Raw genomic sequence first — 15,391 nt, 5'->3', positions numbered from 1 at the left:
ACCGACCTGTCAGTAACGACGGGCTTCATGGGTGGAGTGGAGGGCATGGAAACAAGGTCCCCGTCATCATCTGCTTCATCTTCACTCGAATTCTGGAGAAGCTCGGACTCCTCCTCATCACCGTTCCCCCCACCTTTCTTCCTGCGAATTATAGGCTTGCTTATTCCATCAATTTGGTTTCCATAGTTACCTAGGAAAAGAGAAATTAAAAATCTTGCTCCAAATGATATTAAGGGAAACTTTAGCATCACAGTTGTTCATGTGGATCAACATTCACGAGTTAAGCAAATGTTTATACTGTACTGCAACATGTTAGAGTGAGCACTCATTCTATGGTTTCTATAGAGTCATATAATATGGAATGAGGCCCTTAGAGCTTAATTCACAAAATATATAATTTAGGGCATTTGTTTTCTCATTATTGAACAATATCTCTATTTCACCATAGTCTGGACAATAGTGCTGCACTACCTTAATATAGCATGGATTAAGAGAGTCAAGCATCAAAATGTTTAATTATCAGGTATGCCGACGGTAGAACAACTAATGTTTTTACTTGCTGCAGCTTTACAGGCCCACTAATGCATAAAACACAAATAAATAGTCTCAATAATACAATAAATTAATAATACTTAATAACCAGACCATAATAATGTTAAAACAGAATTATATATCACAACCAAAACATAGCCCACGAGTAAGTCATGGGGTAGAGTTGTGATTATTGTTGTGCAGTGCTGGAGAGTCTAAACATTGCTGGAAATAATTTGTTCTTGAACAAAGAGGTTACAGTTTTCAGGCTCCTGTACCTTATTCATGATATTAATAGTGAGCAGAGAGCATGGTCAGGGTGAGGTAGGTCTTTGATGATATAACCTGCCTTTTTGTGGCAGTACCTCCCATAGATCTCTTTAATGGTGGGGAGATCAGTACCCGTGATGGATTGGGCAGTATCTTCCATTTTCTGCAGTCGAACAGGTCAGGATCTAATCTGGGTCCCTGGCACTATGAGGCAGGCTCTCTACCAGCGCGCCATTGTGGTGCCACAAAATATTTGGTTTTGCTCAAGATTCCTGCATCTGCAGCTTCTTGTGTCACCGGATACCATATTTTTTTGCTGGAATTACATAAATATATATTGGCCCCATTGGAATAAAGGAATTACATAAGTAAATTAATGGACGTTCACATGACATATTAAAATATTCCTTAATTATATTTTGTAATACTGCAGTTATCAAAAGGATCTCAGATTCCAAAGGTAAAGGCATTAAAAATATATATTTTATTTCCAGTGATGTTTTTATTTCTCGTCCTGTTTCTAGTAAGTAAGAATTTAATTGTTCTGTTTCAGGGCAAATGATAATAAAACACTCTTGAATCTTGATGTTGATAGAGGACTGTTTAATTGGCTGTCCCTTTTCCATATAAATCACTAAACAAAAGTGATTACGTTGTGGATTTTCTGACAGTTGGACACATTTACATTATAATGGTATTGTCATGGTGATGCATAACACAACATCAGAAGTTAGATCTTTTTATATGTTAACAGATTGGGCTTTTGAGCTCTTACTCACTCACAGCATTAGTTGAACATATGATTCGTGTCATATTATTCATCCTTTACAAAACCATGGGACATCGGGGTTAATGTCATTTACTGCAATCTACAGTTTGTGAGATGCAAACTATGCACAGAGTCTCTTGCCCAGAGTAGGGTAATCTAGGACCAGAGATCATAGGTTCAAGGTGAAGGAGAAAAGATTTTATAGGAATCCGAGGGGTAACTTTTTCACACAAAGGGTGGTGGGTGTATGGAACAAGCTGCCAGATAAGGTAGTTGAGGTTGGAACTATCCCAATGTTTAAGAAACAGTCAGACAGGTACATAGATAGGACAGGTTTGGAGAGATATGGACCAAACGCAGGCAGGTTGGACTATTGTAGCTGGAACATTGTTGGCCATTGTTGGCCCATAGGGCCTGTTTCCACACTGTATCACTCTATGCTCTCCCTCTGCCTATCTCGTGCAATATTTTATTGAGTCATTTTAATCATGAGTTGGCCATGAGCAATTGTATCGTTTGTTCTCCAAGGAGCACCAAAGTAGTACATGAGCCTAGTTATTCACTCTATACTTACCTATTGTAACTTCAAAACTCACTGGTTTATCTCCAATCCTCCTGTCAAGCATTGTTGCTTCCAAAAAGGCACCAAAGAGGAAAAATTCCTCGATTTTTCCTGTAGCAGTCTATGATTAAAAATTGAAACATACTAATACAACATTGTACTAATTTCAGAAACTAATTATTTAATAATATAACAAGAATAACAGGATGACACAGCTCTCAACTTCACTGATAATAATACTTACATCTGATAACTGTTGAATTGACTCAACTTGAACGTCAGTGGAGCTCATTATTTCTGTTGAACTTGTGTCTAAGATTTCCATACCAATACTGATAAGTAGTCGAGCTCTGAAGGAAACACCCTCACCAAGACCTTCATTTAGATCCTGATGTTCATCCATTAAAGTGTAGTTGCGTGTGGACCCATACATATTCATCCAGGAAGGACCAAAAGTGGGCAGAAATCCTTTAAAAAGGAGATGACAAGAATTATACATGAGATTTCCAATAGAAGAGATGGAAAAATCCTCAAATTGTGTAGGAGCAAATTAAGCAAATCTTCACAGGAAATTAGCATTTCCTTACCTTTGTCTCCATCATTTGCAACCTTCCTCAGGTCAACAAAATGGCTCCCGATAGCAACCTCATTCACTTTGTCTGAATCACGGATTTGGATTTTAATTCGCGTGCATAAGGGTGGAAACATTTCAGTAAATATGATTTGTTCATTCCATGTCGGTTCATAAGTATTCTTTTGGACAGAGGTCTTTCCCTAATAAGAAAATAGAAGACTGGTTATAAGCAGCTCAGGGTCATGAGGGTTAAGTAGGAAAAATGATTATTGTTAAAGAGATGCAGATGCTGAAACCATGAGCAAAAAATAGACTGCTTGAAGAACTCAGCGGGTCAATCTGAAGAACCCTAAACATTGTCCGTCTGCTTCCTATATCAGGCACTGCTTAAGCTGCTGAGTTCCTATACCAGTCTGATTATTGTTATGGGTTTGTAGCATGAGGAAGAACTGAAAGGTGATTAATATATAGGATCAGGCTGACATATGTTAAATGACCCATCTTAACTTTCAAGAAGATCAAAGTAAACAGAGTTTAGAAACCATGTCTCAGTAAATAACATTTGACGTCTAATATCATTACAGTTTTTTGAAAGAGATGGAATATTCATTGTTTGAGATTAAATCACTCTCCAGTCATGATTGTCATGTACCATGTACAATGTATACACTGTAAATGAATCGATTGTAATCATGTATTGTGTTTCTGCTAACTGGTTAGCACGCAACAAAAAGCTTTTCGCTGTACCTCTTTACACATGACAATAAACTAAACTGAATTGTGAACCTAATTGGGATTGTCGTTAATTCTGGATTTCAACATGCAAGGAAACATTATTGTTTTCAGTTTACACTATATATACTTATCTATAAATAGATAAAATAAATTGAGATTAAGAATCTCATCAATATTTTAAGGACTTAACAAGTTTTAGAATACATCTAAATATTCATTTGTAAACTCTGACTAAGGAATCCATCTGACACTTGAAGAATAGCCAAGATTAAAAATCTATAATATCCGAAAGTGAGCAACAGAGCAGGAATTTACATTGAAGGTTCAGAAACAATGTTACTAAGAGTCAGACAGCATGGAAACAGACCTTTCAGCCCAACTCATCCATGTTAACCAAGTTGCTTCACCGACCGAGTCTTATTTGCCTGGGCCTGGCCCATATCTCTCCAAACATTACCTATTCTTATACCTGTCTAAATGATTTTTAAATGTCATAATTTTACCTGCATAAACCATTTCCTCTGGAAGATCGTTCCCTATATGTACCTCTATGTGAAAAAAATTAAGCCTGCAGTCCTTTGTAAATCTTACCTATCTCAACTCAAACCTAGTTTTATACTGCGCTACCCAGGGGAAAATAATGTGGCTGTTCACCTTATCTAGGCCCTTCATGATTTTATAAACCTCTATAAGGTCCACCTCTCAGTCTCCTATGGTCCGAGGTAAAATGACCGTCTATCCTCTCCTCTCATAACTCAAATTTTCCAGACCTAGTCTGTTGTTATATAGACTAGGTCAGGGAGAATGGTCGGCGTGGACTGGTAGGGCCGGACAGGCCTGTTTCCATGCTGTAGTTGTTATATGTTATATGTTATATATTCTCAAAAGTCTTTTCTGAACCCTTTTCAGTTGAATAAAATCCTTCCTATAGCAGGGCAACCAGAACTGTCTCGACCCGAAATGTCACCCATTCTTTCTCTCCAGAGATGCTGCCTGTCCCGCTGAGTTACTCCAGCATTTTGTGTCTACCTTCAACATTACTCCAAATGTGGCTTCACCAACATCGTGCTCAGCTGTAACATGGCGTTCCAACTACTGTGCTCAATAGGCTGACTGACGATCGCATAGTTGTATATAATGCATACATTTTGTGAAATGTATGGCTATTAATTCTGCGCACTGCACATTACTCGTTTGTCTTTTCTACCTTTTGTCCTGCAAATAACACTTGAACGAAGGGATCAACTAAGTCTTTGTTGTCTCCAATGAGTGCCTTTTTCATATTAGCCATTATGCTGGTATTCATCTTCGGCAGTCCTTCTGCTTTGTAGACCTTGACATAATAACGGGCCCATTGCCTCTCTGAGGGCACTCCTTCAGGAAGCAACAAGTTCCTGTTGATAAACCATAATTGAATTATAAAGCGACAAACTATCCAGGGTTAATCGCGGCATGCCAATTAGATTTTGACTTCATCGTTAAAACTAGAAATGAAAAATAATATTTTGTGTGTGTTATTGCACTTTGAAGTTCAAAATTCTATCCTGTTCATGAAATCCCAGTTTGTTCCATATTAAAAGCAGATTGTGATATTTGAGGGTAATGTACTGGCAAATATATAATTTGGGAATGAAACAAAATCACAATCCATTTCATGACATTAAGGTCACTTATGAAAGGCACAATGAGGCATTTCAATGTCATTTACAGTTGTTACAACATGTGTTTAAAAATAAATTAAAAACTGAAATATTGGACAATTTTTCAAAAGGTTGCATGACATTAAAATTTACATAAGCATATAAAATAGTTTCTGTTTGGAAAAATCAACTTCAATCTGACATTTATCTTTAAAATGGCCATCAAACAGTAAGTGAGAATGATTTCATATTACATAGAACAGAACAGCACAGGAACAGCCCTTCAGCCCACCATGTCCGTACCGAACATGATGTCAAGTTAAATTAATCTCCTGTCTGCACGTGGTCCATATCTTTCCATACCTTGCATATTCATGTGCCTATCCAAATGCCTATTAATTGCTCCTGTGGTATCTGCCTCTACCACTGCTCCTGGCAGTGCATTCCAGGCACCCACCACTCTCTGCTTAAAAACTTGCCCTGTACATCTCCTTTAAACTTTGCTCCTCTCACCTTAAAGCTATGACCACTAACCCCTGACATTCTCACCCTGGGAAAAAAGCTCAGATTGTCTACCCTATCTATGCATCTTATAATTTTACGTACTTCTATCAGGTCTCCCCACAACTTCCAACTGACAATGCAAATTGGTCCAAACTCTCCTTATCAGTAATGCCCTCTAATCCATGCACCACTGAGGTGAACCTCTTCAGGACCCTCTCCACATCCATCCTACAATGAGGACAACCAGAACTGTACACAATACTCCAAAATCCTATTAAGCTACCACAAGAATTCCTGACTTATCCTCAACGCCTCGACCGATGAAAGCAAGCATACCATACCCCTTCTTCACAACTCTATCCACTTGTGTTGCAACTTTCTGGGACAATAACTGGTATTCTATTTCATCAAGGAAAATTCTCCCCGTAACTACATTTTCCCATCTGCATCATAATATGGACACAATTTTATCTGTATCTAAATCATCCACGTTACAATATGGCACACAAATACTTCTCAGAAGTCAAAGAAATGTAATGTGATCAGACTAAAATTCAAATTTTGTTTGATTGGGGGAAGGGCCATAGAGGAAATCATATAGTCTGCGCTCCCTGGCCTTTGAGTATTTCAGCACTGCCTAATTTTGTTTGTCACCCTCCACATTTCTTCAGAATCACTTTTGAAATATAACCACAGTTTATATATACAGCACATTTATTTTACTGTTTGTAAAAGATAGATGAGAAGCCTATAGTTTTTTATCAAAACTATTTTGTCATCTTAAATGTAAGCACTGAAATAAAAATATAATGTCTTACCCTTCTATTTCATCCTCATCACCCTCGTTGGATTTACGTGTCGTCTTAATATTATCTCCTTTCCCAACAACAGCTATGTCACACTTCACATAACCTTTCACCCCCGCAGTAATGTCACCAGGGTCAGAGAGTATTGCCCATTTATGGTGGAATTGATGCTCTATGCAAACAAGAAAAAAAACACACAGGAAGATCACAAAAATTCAAGATTGAAATGTTGAAAATCTTAATGGATGGATGCTATTTTGAAATTCTTTACGGGTGGATGCTATTTAGAACAAAATAATATTTCTTTCTTTTTTTTAAAATTAAAAATTGGTAAGATAGTTTCATAGCCTAAAGGTAGTGCTATTAGCTTGGAAACAAAGAGATCACCTTGTTGATACGAGTCCAATTGTTACCAATTTTCTGTAAGACTACGGAGCTCTTTGATAAATTGGTAAAATAGCTATGAGAAATCAAATTCTTCAAGCCGCTCTGATTGATGGTGAGGGATAAGATTCGCAAGTTAAAAAGTCAAGATCAATGTATGCCAGCAGAATGAAGGAATGTGGGGAAAGGGTTCGGAAGAAGCTTGTTTGAGGTATCAATACTAATATAGATCAGTGTGGGCAAAAGGCATGCTTTATTGTTAAAGATTCCACAGATTACCTGGTTGAGAATAGATGGTTCCTATGTCAATCTTGAATGTGCCAACCAACGTCCCACTTCGCAGGAGGTTTTTGGAATGAATCACCTGCAGAAGAATTAAATCATTTTGATTAATTTTCTTTGTTCTGGCAAGCATAAAACCTCACTTATGCCTAGAATATGAAGTGAAAGTACCAGATCTGCAATTTATCTATGACAATAAAAGGAAAATTATATACTAGTTTAAATTTATTTTCAGTGATGCTGGAATATGACATTATTTTATTGCTTTGAGTGTTTGTTTCCTGTATTTCCTCTCAACTCCATTTGAGGATTCTCAATAACAAGCGGGAAACAACATACCAATTCAATGTAACCAAACCACAGAACAAGATAAGAATAAAAATGTACTCATCTGCTTTATAGTTCTCTCCTCACCTCTAGCATTTGTCACCCTGGCTATTCTGTACTCCACTTTAAAATACTGCCTAGCGCTGAGAGGTTGCAGCTGATTACAATGCTATATGAAATAACGATCAGTTTCATCCATTATTCCCTATCAGTGCAGAACTGAGGTTATTCACTCAATGTATCCTGTAGCTGCAGGTGTAGTCCTTACTTTACTGAAAAATGTGTTTTATAATCTGAAACATTACAAGAAAGACCAGTACCACAAGGGGGCGGCACATTTGTGCAACTTGTACAGTCGCGGTGTCAGTGTCAGAGACTGGATTCAATCCTGACCTCGGGTGCTGTCAGAAGTCAGGTGCTGACTGTATGGAGTTTTCAGTTTCTCCCTGTGACCCCGTGGGTTTCCTCCCACATCCCAAAGACGCGCGGGTTGGCAGGTCAAATGCCCGCTGTAAATTGCGCCTTGTGCGTAGGTAGTGTTAAGGATGCCTTTCACTTAGTGTTAAGGATGCCTTGTACTCAGCTGCGGAAAAATGTAGCCCGCCTGTGACAATTTTTTTGACAACACAGGAAGGATCTTTCAAAATACATAATCATTTTTTCCATAACATATGAGCATTGTTTTTTGCCTCCCCCCTCTCCACTGCAATGAATTCTGCAGGACTTTGGAAAGCCTGATTTATCGTCAAATTCTATTCAAAATAAGCAAGAAGTTGTTATAATATATAAACATTCTCACCGAGAGCTTGACTATTTTATCGAACATGACATCCGGAGATAGATGAAAGTCAAAGACGAAATACTAAAGACAAAAAATGGAGAACTTTATTAATGATCCAATCAGTATTCACTGAACATAAAGAAGGATATTTGTGAAGTAGAATCAACTTTAACAAAGCATATACAATGATTATACTGATTCTACGTAGGTTTGTTGCCATATATAGTGGCTATCAGGAGGTAACACATTATAAAGCACCTGCATTATCAGTGAAACTAACCTTTATCTAATTTTAGAATCCCTCTTTTTTATGTACAAACACACCCACACTCTATTGCTGTATCTTACAGATTCAATTTGTAGAATAGATTTCCAGTACTTTTCAAGAATTTATTATTATCTCCCCGACATTGAAGCCATTTCATTAAATAGCTTTAAGGTGAGAGGGGCAACGTTTAAGGGAGATGTGTGGGGCAAGTATTTTTCCATATAGGATGGTGGGTGCCTGGAACACACTGCTGGGGTAGTGGTGGAGGCAAATACGACAGGTTCCTTTACGAGGGTTTTAAACAGGTACATGGATATGCAGAGAATTGCGGCATATGATTTGTGTGGAAGCAGATTAAATTAGTTTATTTCGGCATCATTTTAGCACAGATATTAAAGACTGAACCGCCTATTTCCTGTGGTCTACAGTTCTATGTTCTATATGCTAACATTCTCCTGTACTTTCTTAAATAAAGATCCATTACATTTTGCAGCAGATATTCCTGCCTTCCTGTGGCTCTGGCATCAAATACACATTGTCTTGTAAGACTTGGGGCAGCCGACAGTTCATTATAATAAACCTTGTTATACCAAGAATGCACTCTACAACAAATTGGCAAAATTGATTAAGCCATTATATCACAGATGCCAATCAGTTAAAACCTAATCTATTCTACATGCAGTTCAGCTAAAAAAGGCATATTTGTAGTAAAATTAGAATTATGACTGAAACAAAACCATCAGAACATCATTTCTATATTTGATTTACCAAATTTGAATGGTGATTTTACATATTTGATTATCAATGATAATACAATAAAGGCAAAGACAAATATTGGGATTTGATGTTTTTTTCTCCCCCACAAGATAGACAAAAGAACAATTACACAAAGATAGTAACACATTACTTAAGCCTATCATTTTAACTTGTTAGATACAATTGTGAAGAGTTGCATTAATTGACACATTATATACAATATCTACCAATGGAATTATTTCCTGGATGGAACTTGTTTGAAGTGACACCCTGCTGTTGGTAAGATGTTGTTAAGATGATAAGAGGGCAGAGAAGACTAATGAGGATGTTGCCAGGACTTGAGGGCCTGAGCTTAAAGGGGGAGATTGGGCAGGCTATGTTTTTATTTCTTGGAGCGCAGGAGGATGAGGAGTGATCTTGTAGAGGTGTATAAGATCATGAGGGGAATAGATAGAATGCACGCAGTCTTTTACCCAGAGTAAGGGAATCAAAAACCAGAGGACATAGGTTTAATGTGAGAGGGGAAGGATTTAATATGAATCTGAGGACAACTTTTTCACACAGAGGGTGGTGGGTATATGGAATGAACTGCCAGAGGAGATAGTTGAGGCAGATACTATAACAACATTTAAAATATAATTGGACAGGTATATGGACAGGAAAGGTTTAGAGAGATTAAGGCCAAACGCGGGCAGGTAAGACTAGTGTAAATGAGGCAGCTTGGTCAACATGGGAAAGTTGGGCCAAAGGGCCTGCTTCCGTACTGTATGACCCTGTGATATTTTGTTAAGCTTAGACAGCAGATCAACTTAATACAATTAATGAAACATTTAAAGAGACACATTGCAATTCAAACCCACTTTTCTTACAGGAATTTTGAACCAAAATAGGCATTCTTACACAAATGCAAAAGTTTCAGTAAATATTTAATAGAGATTTACCTCTTTAGGAATAATGAAATTGAATCAAGTGCTAGAAGAACACTCGTTAGTGATTTATGTGAGTGCCAGAGACTGAAGAATAAGATCACAAGCAAAAAAAACTTTACCTCATTGTAGTAAGGAGAATTTGTTGACTCCTTCATGCTTGTATATTTCTTCTCATCTCCAATCTCAGCACAGACCACAGGGTCCATGTTCAATCCGACTAGCTGTCGTGCTTCAATAATTGTAATACTCACCTGGAGTAGGAAAATAATGTCAGCACAATCTCAATTTAAGTGCATTTTGTTATTTGGTCAAAAAGAGAAGCAAACTTCTAATGAAACATGGCTAACTCAGTCTATGTCAATGGATGAAATCTAAAAAGTGGTCTTGCACATTATATTTTCTGCTTCTATTTCCAACTTGGAAAATATTTTTGCATTCCTTTGCACATGTCTTGTGCTATGAATGGATAATAGGTCGGACTTGATATTATCTTTGAATATTCTGATGATCAGAACACTGGAAATATTCAGCAGACAATTCTAACAAAAGGTATCTGGCCTGAATTGTTTTTAAAATCTTTTTTTATCTCCTGCATCTTTTTATCATCCAAATACAAGGGACTGGTGAGATAACGAGCCAGAACTTGCTGCCTGAGATGAACTGCTTATGCTTACCATTACTTAAATGGTAAGGTACAAGTTGGCCCTTTGCAGAATCACCTATGTTAATGTTGTTGGGTGCTGCCCTGATTCTAGAAATGGGATCGTGGTGGAATGGAGGGAGTGATTGGTGTAGTAATGCTATCATGTGGGTCTGCCAAGAAAATCCTTGCTTGTGGTACAGCTGAAAAATAACTTCATTTTTGACTGACTAAATCACAACCCCAGCTGTCAAATCTCTCAAGACCCTTGAATGCCTCTGAATAAATGTAAAATGTCAAAATTATTAACAATTAAAATATAAAACCAAAAGAAAATAGACATACATTCTTAAAAACAATTCAAAATCTCAAAACTGAATTGGTTTATAAGTGTGCAATTTACTCAGATGTTTTCAAGATCTTTTGCAGATGTAAAGTTTCACTAAAATAAATAGTTTTGCTACAACTGTCCCAGTGCAACCTCAGATAAAACTGGGATACCATTACGATGATGTTGCATCACATACCAGGGTTGATTTAATGTGTTTGGTAAACATTACAGTAATGGGGGATGTAGGAAAATAACTGCAGATGCTGGTACAAATCAAAAGTATCACAAAATGCTGGAGTAACTCAGCAGGTCAGGCAGCATCTCAGGAGAGAAGGAATGGGTTACGTTTCGGGTCGAGACCCTTCTTCATGTGACCCGAAACGTCACCCATTCCGTCTCTCCTGAGATGCTGCCTGACCTGCTGAGTTACTCCAGCATTTTGTGATACCTTACAGTAATGGGGCATCATCTCAATGGGCAATCCACTTCAAATGTGCAGCAGTAAATCAGACTATTCTGGAGTAGTTATGCATTATTTATATTTTGCAGTTTCATCCTATTTTAAATTTTATTTTGCCTTTGCAGTAGTTTATTAATCACACAATGCCCACTTACATTAGCACATTTTTTAGAAAGTGCACTGATGGGAACAGTGCTATAGGTCACTCTCATAAACTTGTTTAATCATATAAACACCACATATTTTTCAAAATTGCCAATGAAACTAATTAATGCCTCCTGCCGTTATAAGGATCCTGTGAGAAAACAGTGCATTTCATAAAATTACTGAATTACTGCTTGTGCTCATTTTGTAATTTCCAAAACAATTAATTTGATGACAACATAAACATAATTTATGTTTTAGAAATGCATGCTTTCAACCTTTTTTTTCTCAGGTCTTTAATGATGGCAGGCATGCTTCGAATGGGTGTTATTAGGACTAATTCTGAACAAGCTGTGTGATATTTACTTTGTATTTAATAGACATGAAATTTATCAGATCAATAGGATATATTTCAATTTCAGAATATATCAGACATAATATATCAGACATGCTCAGTACATCAGAACTCAATTGTATAATATTAAATGCAATGATGCTTGAATGTATTGGTCTACTGAGCTCGATTAAACTAAAGATTCAATTATCGTCACCATTCTCCATTGAACACTCCATCATCCAACAGGTGGATCATAGGTAATAATGCAGCTCACGCTGAAGCCCTTTCCCCTGACATCTCTATGTGGCACCTACTGCGATACCTGTGTGAATTTGTGTTCATCTGCTATCACTTTCGTGCATGAAGAGGGAATGTTATGGTGTTTGATTTTAATGTCCTTTTTACTGTGAATTTGATGACAACCTAGACATAATCTGCTACATCAAAAGCACATCAAATGTCATCACTTTGGTGACTACACTTGAGTCTCCAGACTCACAAAAGGTAGAGAGATATGTTTCTTCTTCACTGTCTACCAGCTTGTCTTGTAAATTAATACTTTGATCCACCTGATCCAAGCTGCTTAATATTTTATGCAATTAATTCTTTATCTTCTACCAGAGCTGCAGAAACGGAATTATTTATAACCTTTCATGAATGCTTACGCCTCTCCTTACACTTGCAACCACTCTTCTTTCTTTTTCCTTTACCATTGTATAGAAACCAGAACTACATATTAAGTCAAATGGGCAGTTTGTTGGAAAGCTGAACGGGCTCAAGAAGATGGCAATAGGGTGGACAACAAAAACTGCACATCGCCCTGAGGATGAGGACAATTCCATTAATCATATCTTAATGCCTCATGAAAAATTTAAAAAAAACTTTCTTGCATTCTAAAACACTACTCCCAAATAAATAGGTTCCAATTTCATTTAAATTATATCAGTTATTTTATGTTTCCAATTACTTAATCCAGAGCAGTATTTAACATTTATGAATCACTTTTCCCCCTGCATTTCTTGCCACTTTTATCAACTAAAAATTGAAATGTGGCTGCCTAAAATATGATGAATATTCCCACTATTAACCTCATTATATCAAATGTTTAGTTGTAGAGAGGATCATTACAGCATATTTTTTGAGTGCAGCTGTAATCATTGTCTGCTAGTCAGCACCCGTGATGCGAAAACGAGCAACACAGAGATTAAGAAAAAAGAAAAGAAAACTAATCCAAAGAGCATTCTCCTCTTTGAAGAATGCAGAAAATGGCCAATGATAATCAATGAAATCATAATCTTAGTAGTTACTAGCTTCTGAACAGCCACAAAAAATAGTGAAAGGCATTGTTAAACTGGTCGGTTTCCTGGCCAAGCTTGACTGAAAGACAACCGATGGCTTCAGTCAATGCAGTACTATTGTGGGAGTTTCTTCAGTTTACTTGAATGAAGTGGTTAAGAATGTTTGAGGTTGGTGTCTGGTGGAGATGAGTTATCTATTACAATCAATCAATCAATCAATCGATCAATCAATCAATCCTCCACACTCACCACATTCAAAACATCACTGAAGTCTCACCTGTTCAGTACTGCCTTCAACCACTGAAGGTCACCACACCTTCAGTCTCCTTTCTCTGTTCGTTTACTTATTTACTTATTTATCTATTTATTCATTTCCCTATGTTCTCTAAATCCCTGTAAAGCGTCTTTGAGTATATGAAAAGCGCTAAAAAAAGGAATGCATTATTATTATTATAATAAGTGCCAAGGTCTCCTTCAAGTTCAATTATGTCTTTGAGGAAGAATTGAGGTTTGCTCTGAAAAATGCAAGTAGAATCCCATAGAACAAAATAAAAATGATCAAGTGTAAGTCACAGTGCGGTTAACGACTATATAAAATCCATATTTGACAATGAGACCACTGACTGAATGTTATATAAGTAATAGAGGTGTTAAACACATGAGCATTTCTCCAGTGCTATGCCAGAGAGCAGAGAACTCCTTCAATGAGCAATATATGATTCAAACTTAAGAGTTGTCTACAGAAAATCCATTTATGACAGTACAGGATCAAACTAGCCACTTGCTCTTATTTTAAAAAATAATTTGGTTCAAATAGACTTTCCAGACAGGCCAATGCACTGAACTACAAAATGAATTCTCTGGACCTTACTTGGTAATCCTGAGGTCTCCCTGCACTAGGTTCCATTTTGATATCAGGCTTTGATCTGTAAATAAATACAAATTAATTATTGTTTTCAAAATGAATTCAAGAATAATAAAATTCACTGATGCACTTTTCAGTAAAATACATAAACTGGGACATTGTTTTAAGGGAGGGTCCTTTTGACCCCACTAGTTTTTTGTAAATGGAGCACCGTGCTTAACTTTGGGCATGTTGAATTGTTTGCATACATTTCCTAATGAAGCCCTGCCTATCAGGAAATTAGTTCAGGCACTTTCTGGTTCGAATTCCTTCAGATGTCATTTCTCCATCATGTTTTATCTATGTAATTGGACATGGAGATATTCATCACTTATTACTTAGTTAATGGCAAAAATGAACATATTCATCACATTACTTAATTAATAGCAAAAATGGATCAAAAGTTTATAATTTATGGCGAGCACAACATGGAATTCAACAAGGAGCACCCCTTACTCAAAGCAGTTAAATTTTGCAATTAAAAATGTTCCTAGAGATATCCTTTTTAAGGGTTGAAAATCTAGCCTGCAGTCGCTAATCTTGTAAAATTTTGTTGGCAGCAAATCTCAACACGAATTAGGGCTTCTGTGAGCTAATAATGGGAAAACACAGATCCCTTGCTACCACAGATTGGGAGAAGATGACTTGACATTGTATGGGCCAATCCATGCTTCCCTAGAAGCCCACCCTCCCTGAGTCTTGTTTTTCACATCCCTCCCAATCATCCCTGCCAGTTGACATCTCCGTGGCAGCCAGAATGGACCGATCCCTTTTAATAATGCCAACCTATTTTCCATGGGCAAGCTCACAAATATTATCCCCATTGCATATCCAGTGTGCAGCAGCCTGTGTGCGGGTTGGGGTTTAACATTTCTGCAAGGGTGTGTATCATGATAATCCTTTCTTCAAGCAAAGATGTCCAAATTCCATGATTCTTGGATTTTCTGATTAAGCATTCGGTCTAACCTTAGCAGAAACGTATTGAACCATAAGGCAAACTCCAGTTTCTGGAATGTAACATGTGGTACTTATTGCAAGGGTTATAATTTCCATAAACTATTTGACTTTAGTTGAATTACTCTAGAACATCAACCATTTCTCTTTTGTCCATTCAATGTACTTGCATGGGTTTCCGAATTGACTGACACTCTGTTGAACA

At 37.1% G+C, this 15,391-nt stretch overlaps 1 protein-coding gene across 9 annotated transcripts in view; it reads right to left on the bottom strand.

Annotated features, from left to right (window-relative positions):
- otofa (otoferlin a) overlaps nucleotides 1-15,391 on the bottom strand; it is a 224,433-nt gene that overhangs the window by 73,702 nt on the left and 135,340 nt on the right. For all 9 annotated transcript variants that reach the window (XM_078399342.1, XM_078399345.1, XM_078399340.1 and 6 more), the window contains 10 exons: nucleotides 14,200-14,254; nucleotides 10,238-10,369; nucleotides 8,184-8,246; nucleotides 7,055-7,139; nucleotides 6,404-6,563; nucleotides 4,649-4,835; nucleotides 2,720-2,906; nucleotides 2,377-2,600; nucleotides 2,145-2,253; nucleotides 7-190 (listed from right to left, as the gene is read on the bottom strand). In XM_078399342.1, the coding sequence (XP_078255468.1) occupies nucleotides 7-190; nucleotides 2,145-2,253; nucleotides 2,377-2,600; nucleotides 2,720-2,906; nucleotides 4,649-4,835; nucleotides 6,404-6,563; nucleotides 7,055-7,139; nucleotides 8,184-8,246; nucleotides 10,238-10,369; nucleotides 14,200-14,254 (1,386 nt within the window). The remainder of the gene's footprint in view (nucleotides 1-6; nucleotides 191-2,144; nucleotides 2,254-2,376; nucleotides 2,601-2,719; nucleotides 2,907-4,648; nucleotides 4,836-6,403; nucleotides 6,564-7,054; nucleotides 7,140-8,183; nucleotides 8,247-10,237; nucleotides 10,370-14,199; nucleotides 14,255-15,391) is intronic.

Source organism: Rhinoraja longicauda, chromosome 5, assembly GCF_053455715.1.
Source record: "Rhinoraja longicauda isolate Sanriku21f chromosome 5, sRhiLon1.1, whole genome shotgun sequence".
Taxonomy (NCBI): Eukaryota; Metazoa; Chordata; class Chondrichthyes; order Rajiformes; family Arhynchobatidae; genus Rhinoraja; species Rhinoraja longicauda.
Note: the sequence above shows the minus strand (reverse complement) of the source record. Positions and strands in the feature narration are given on the sequence as shown.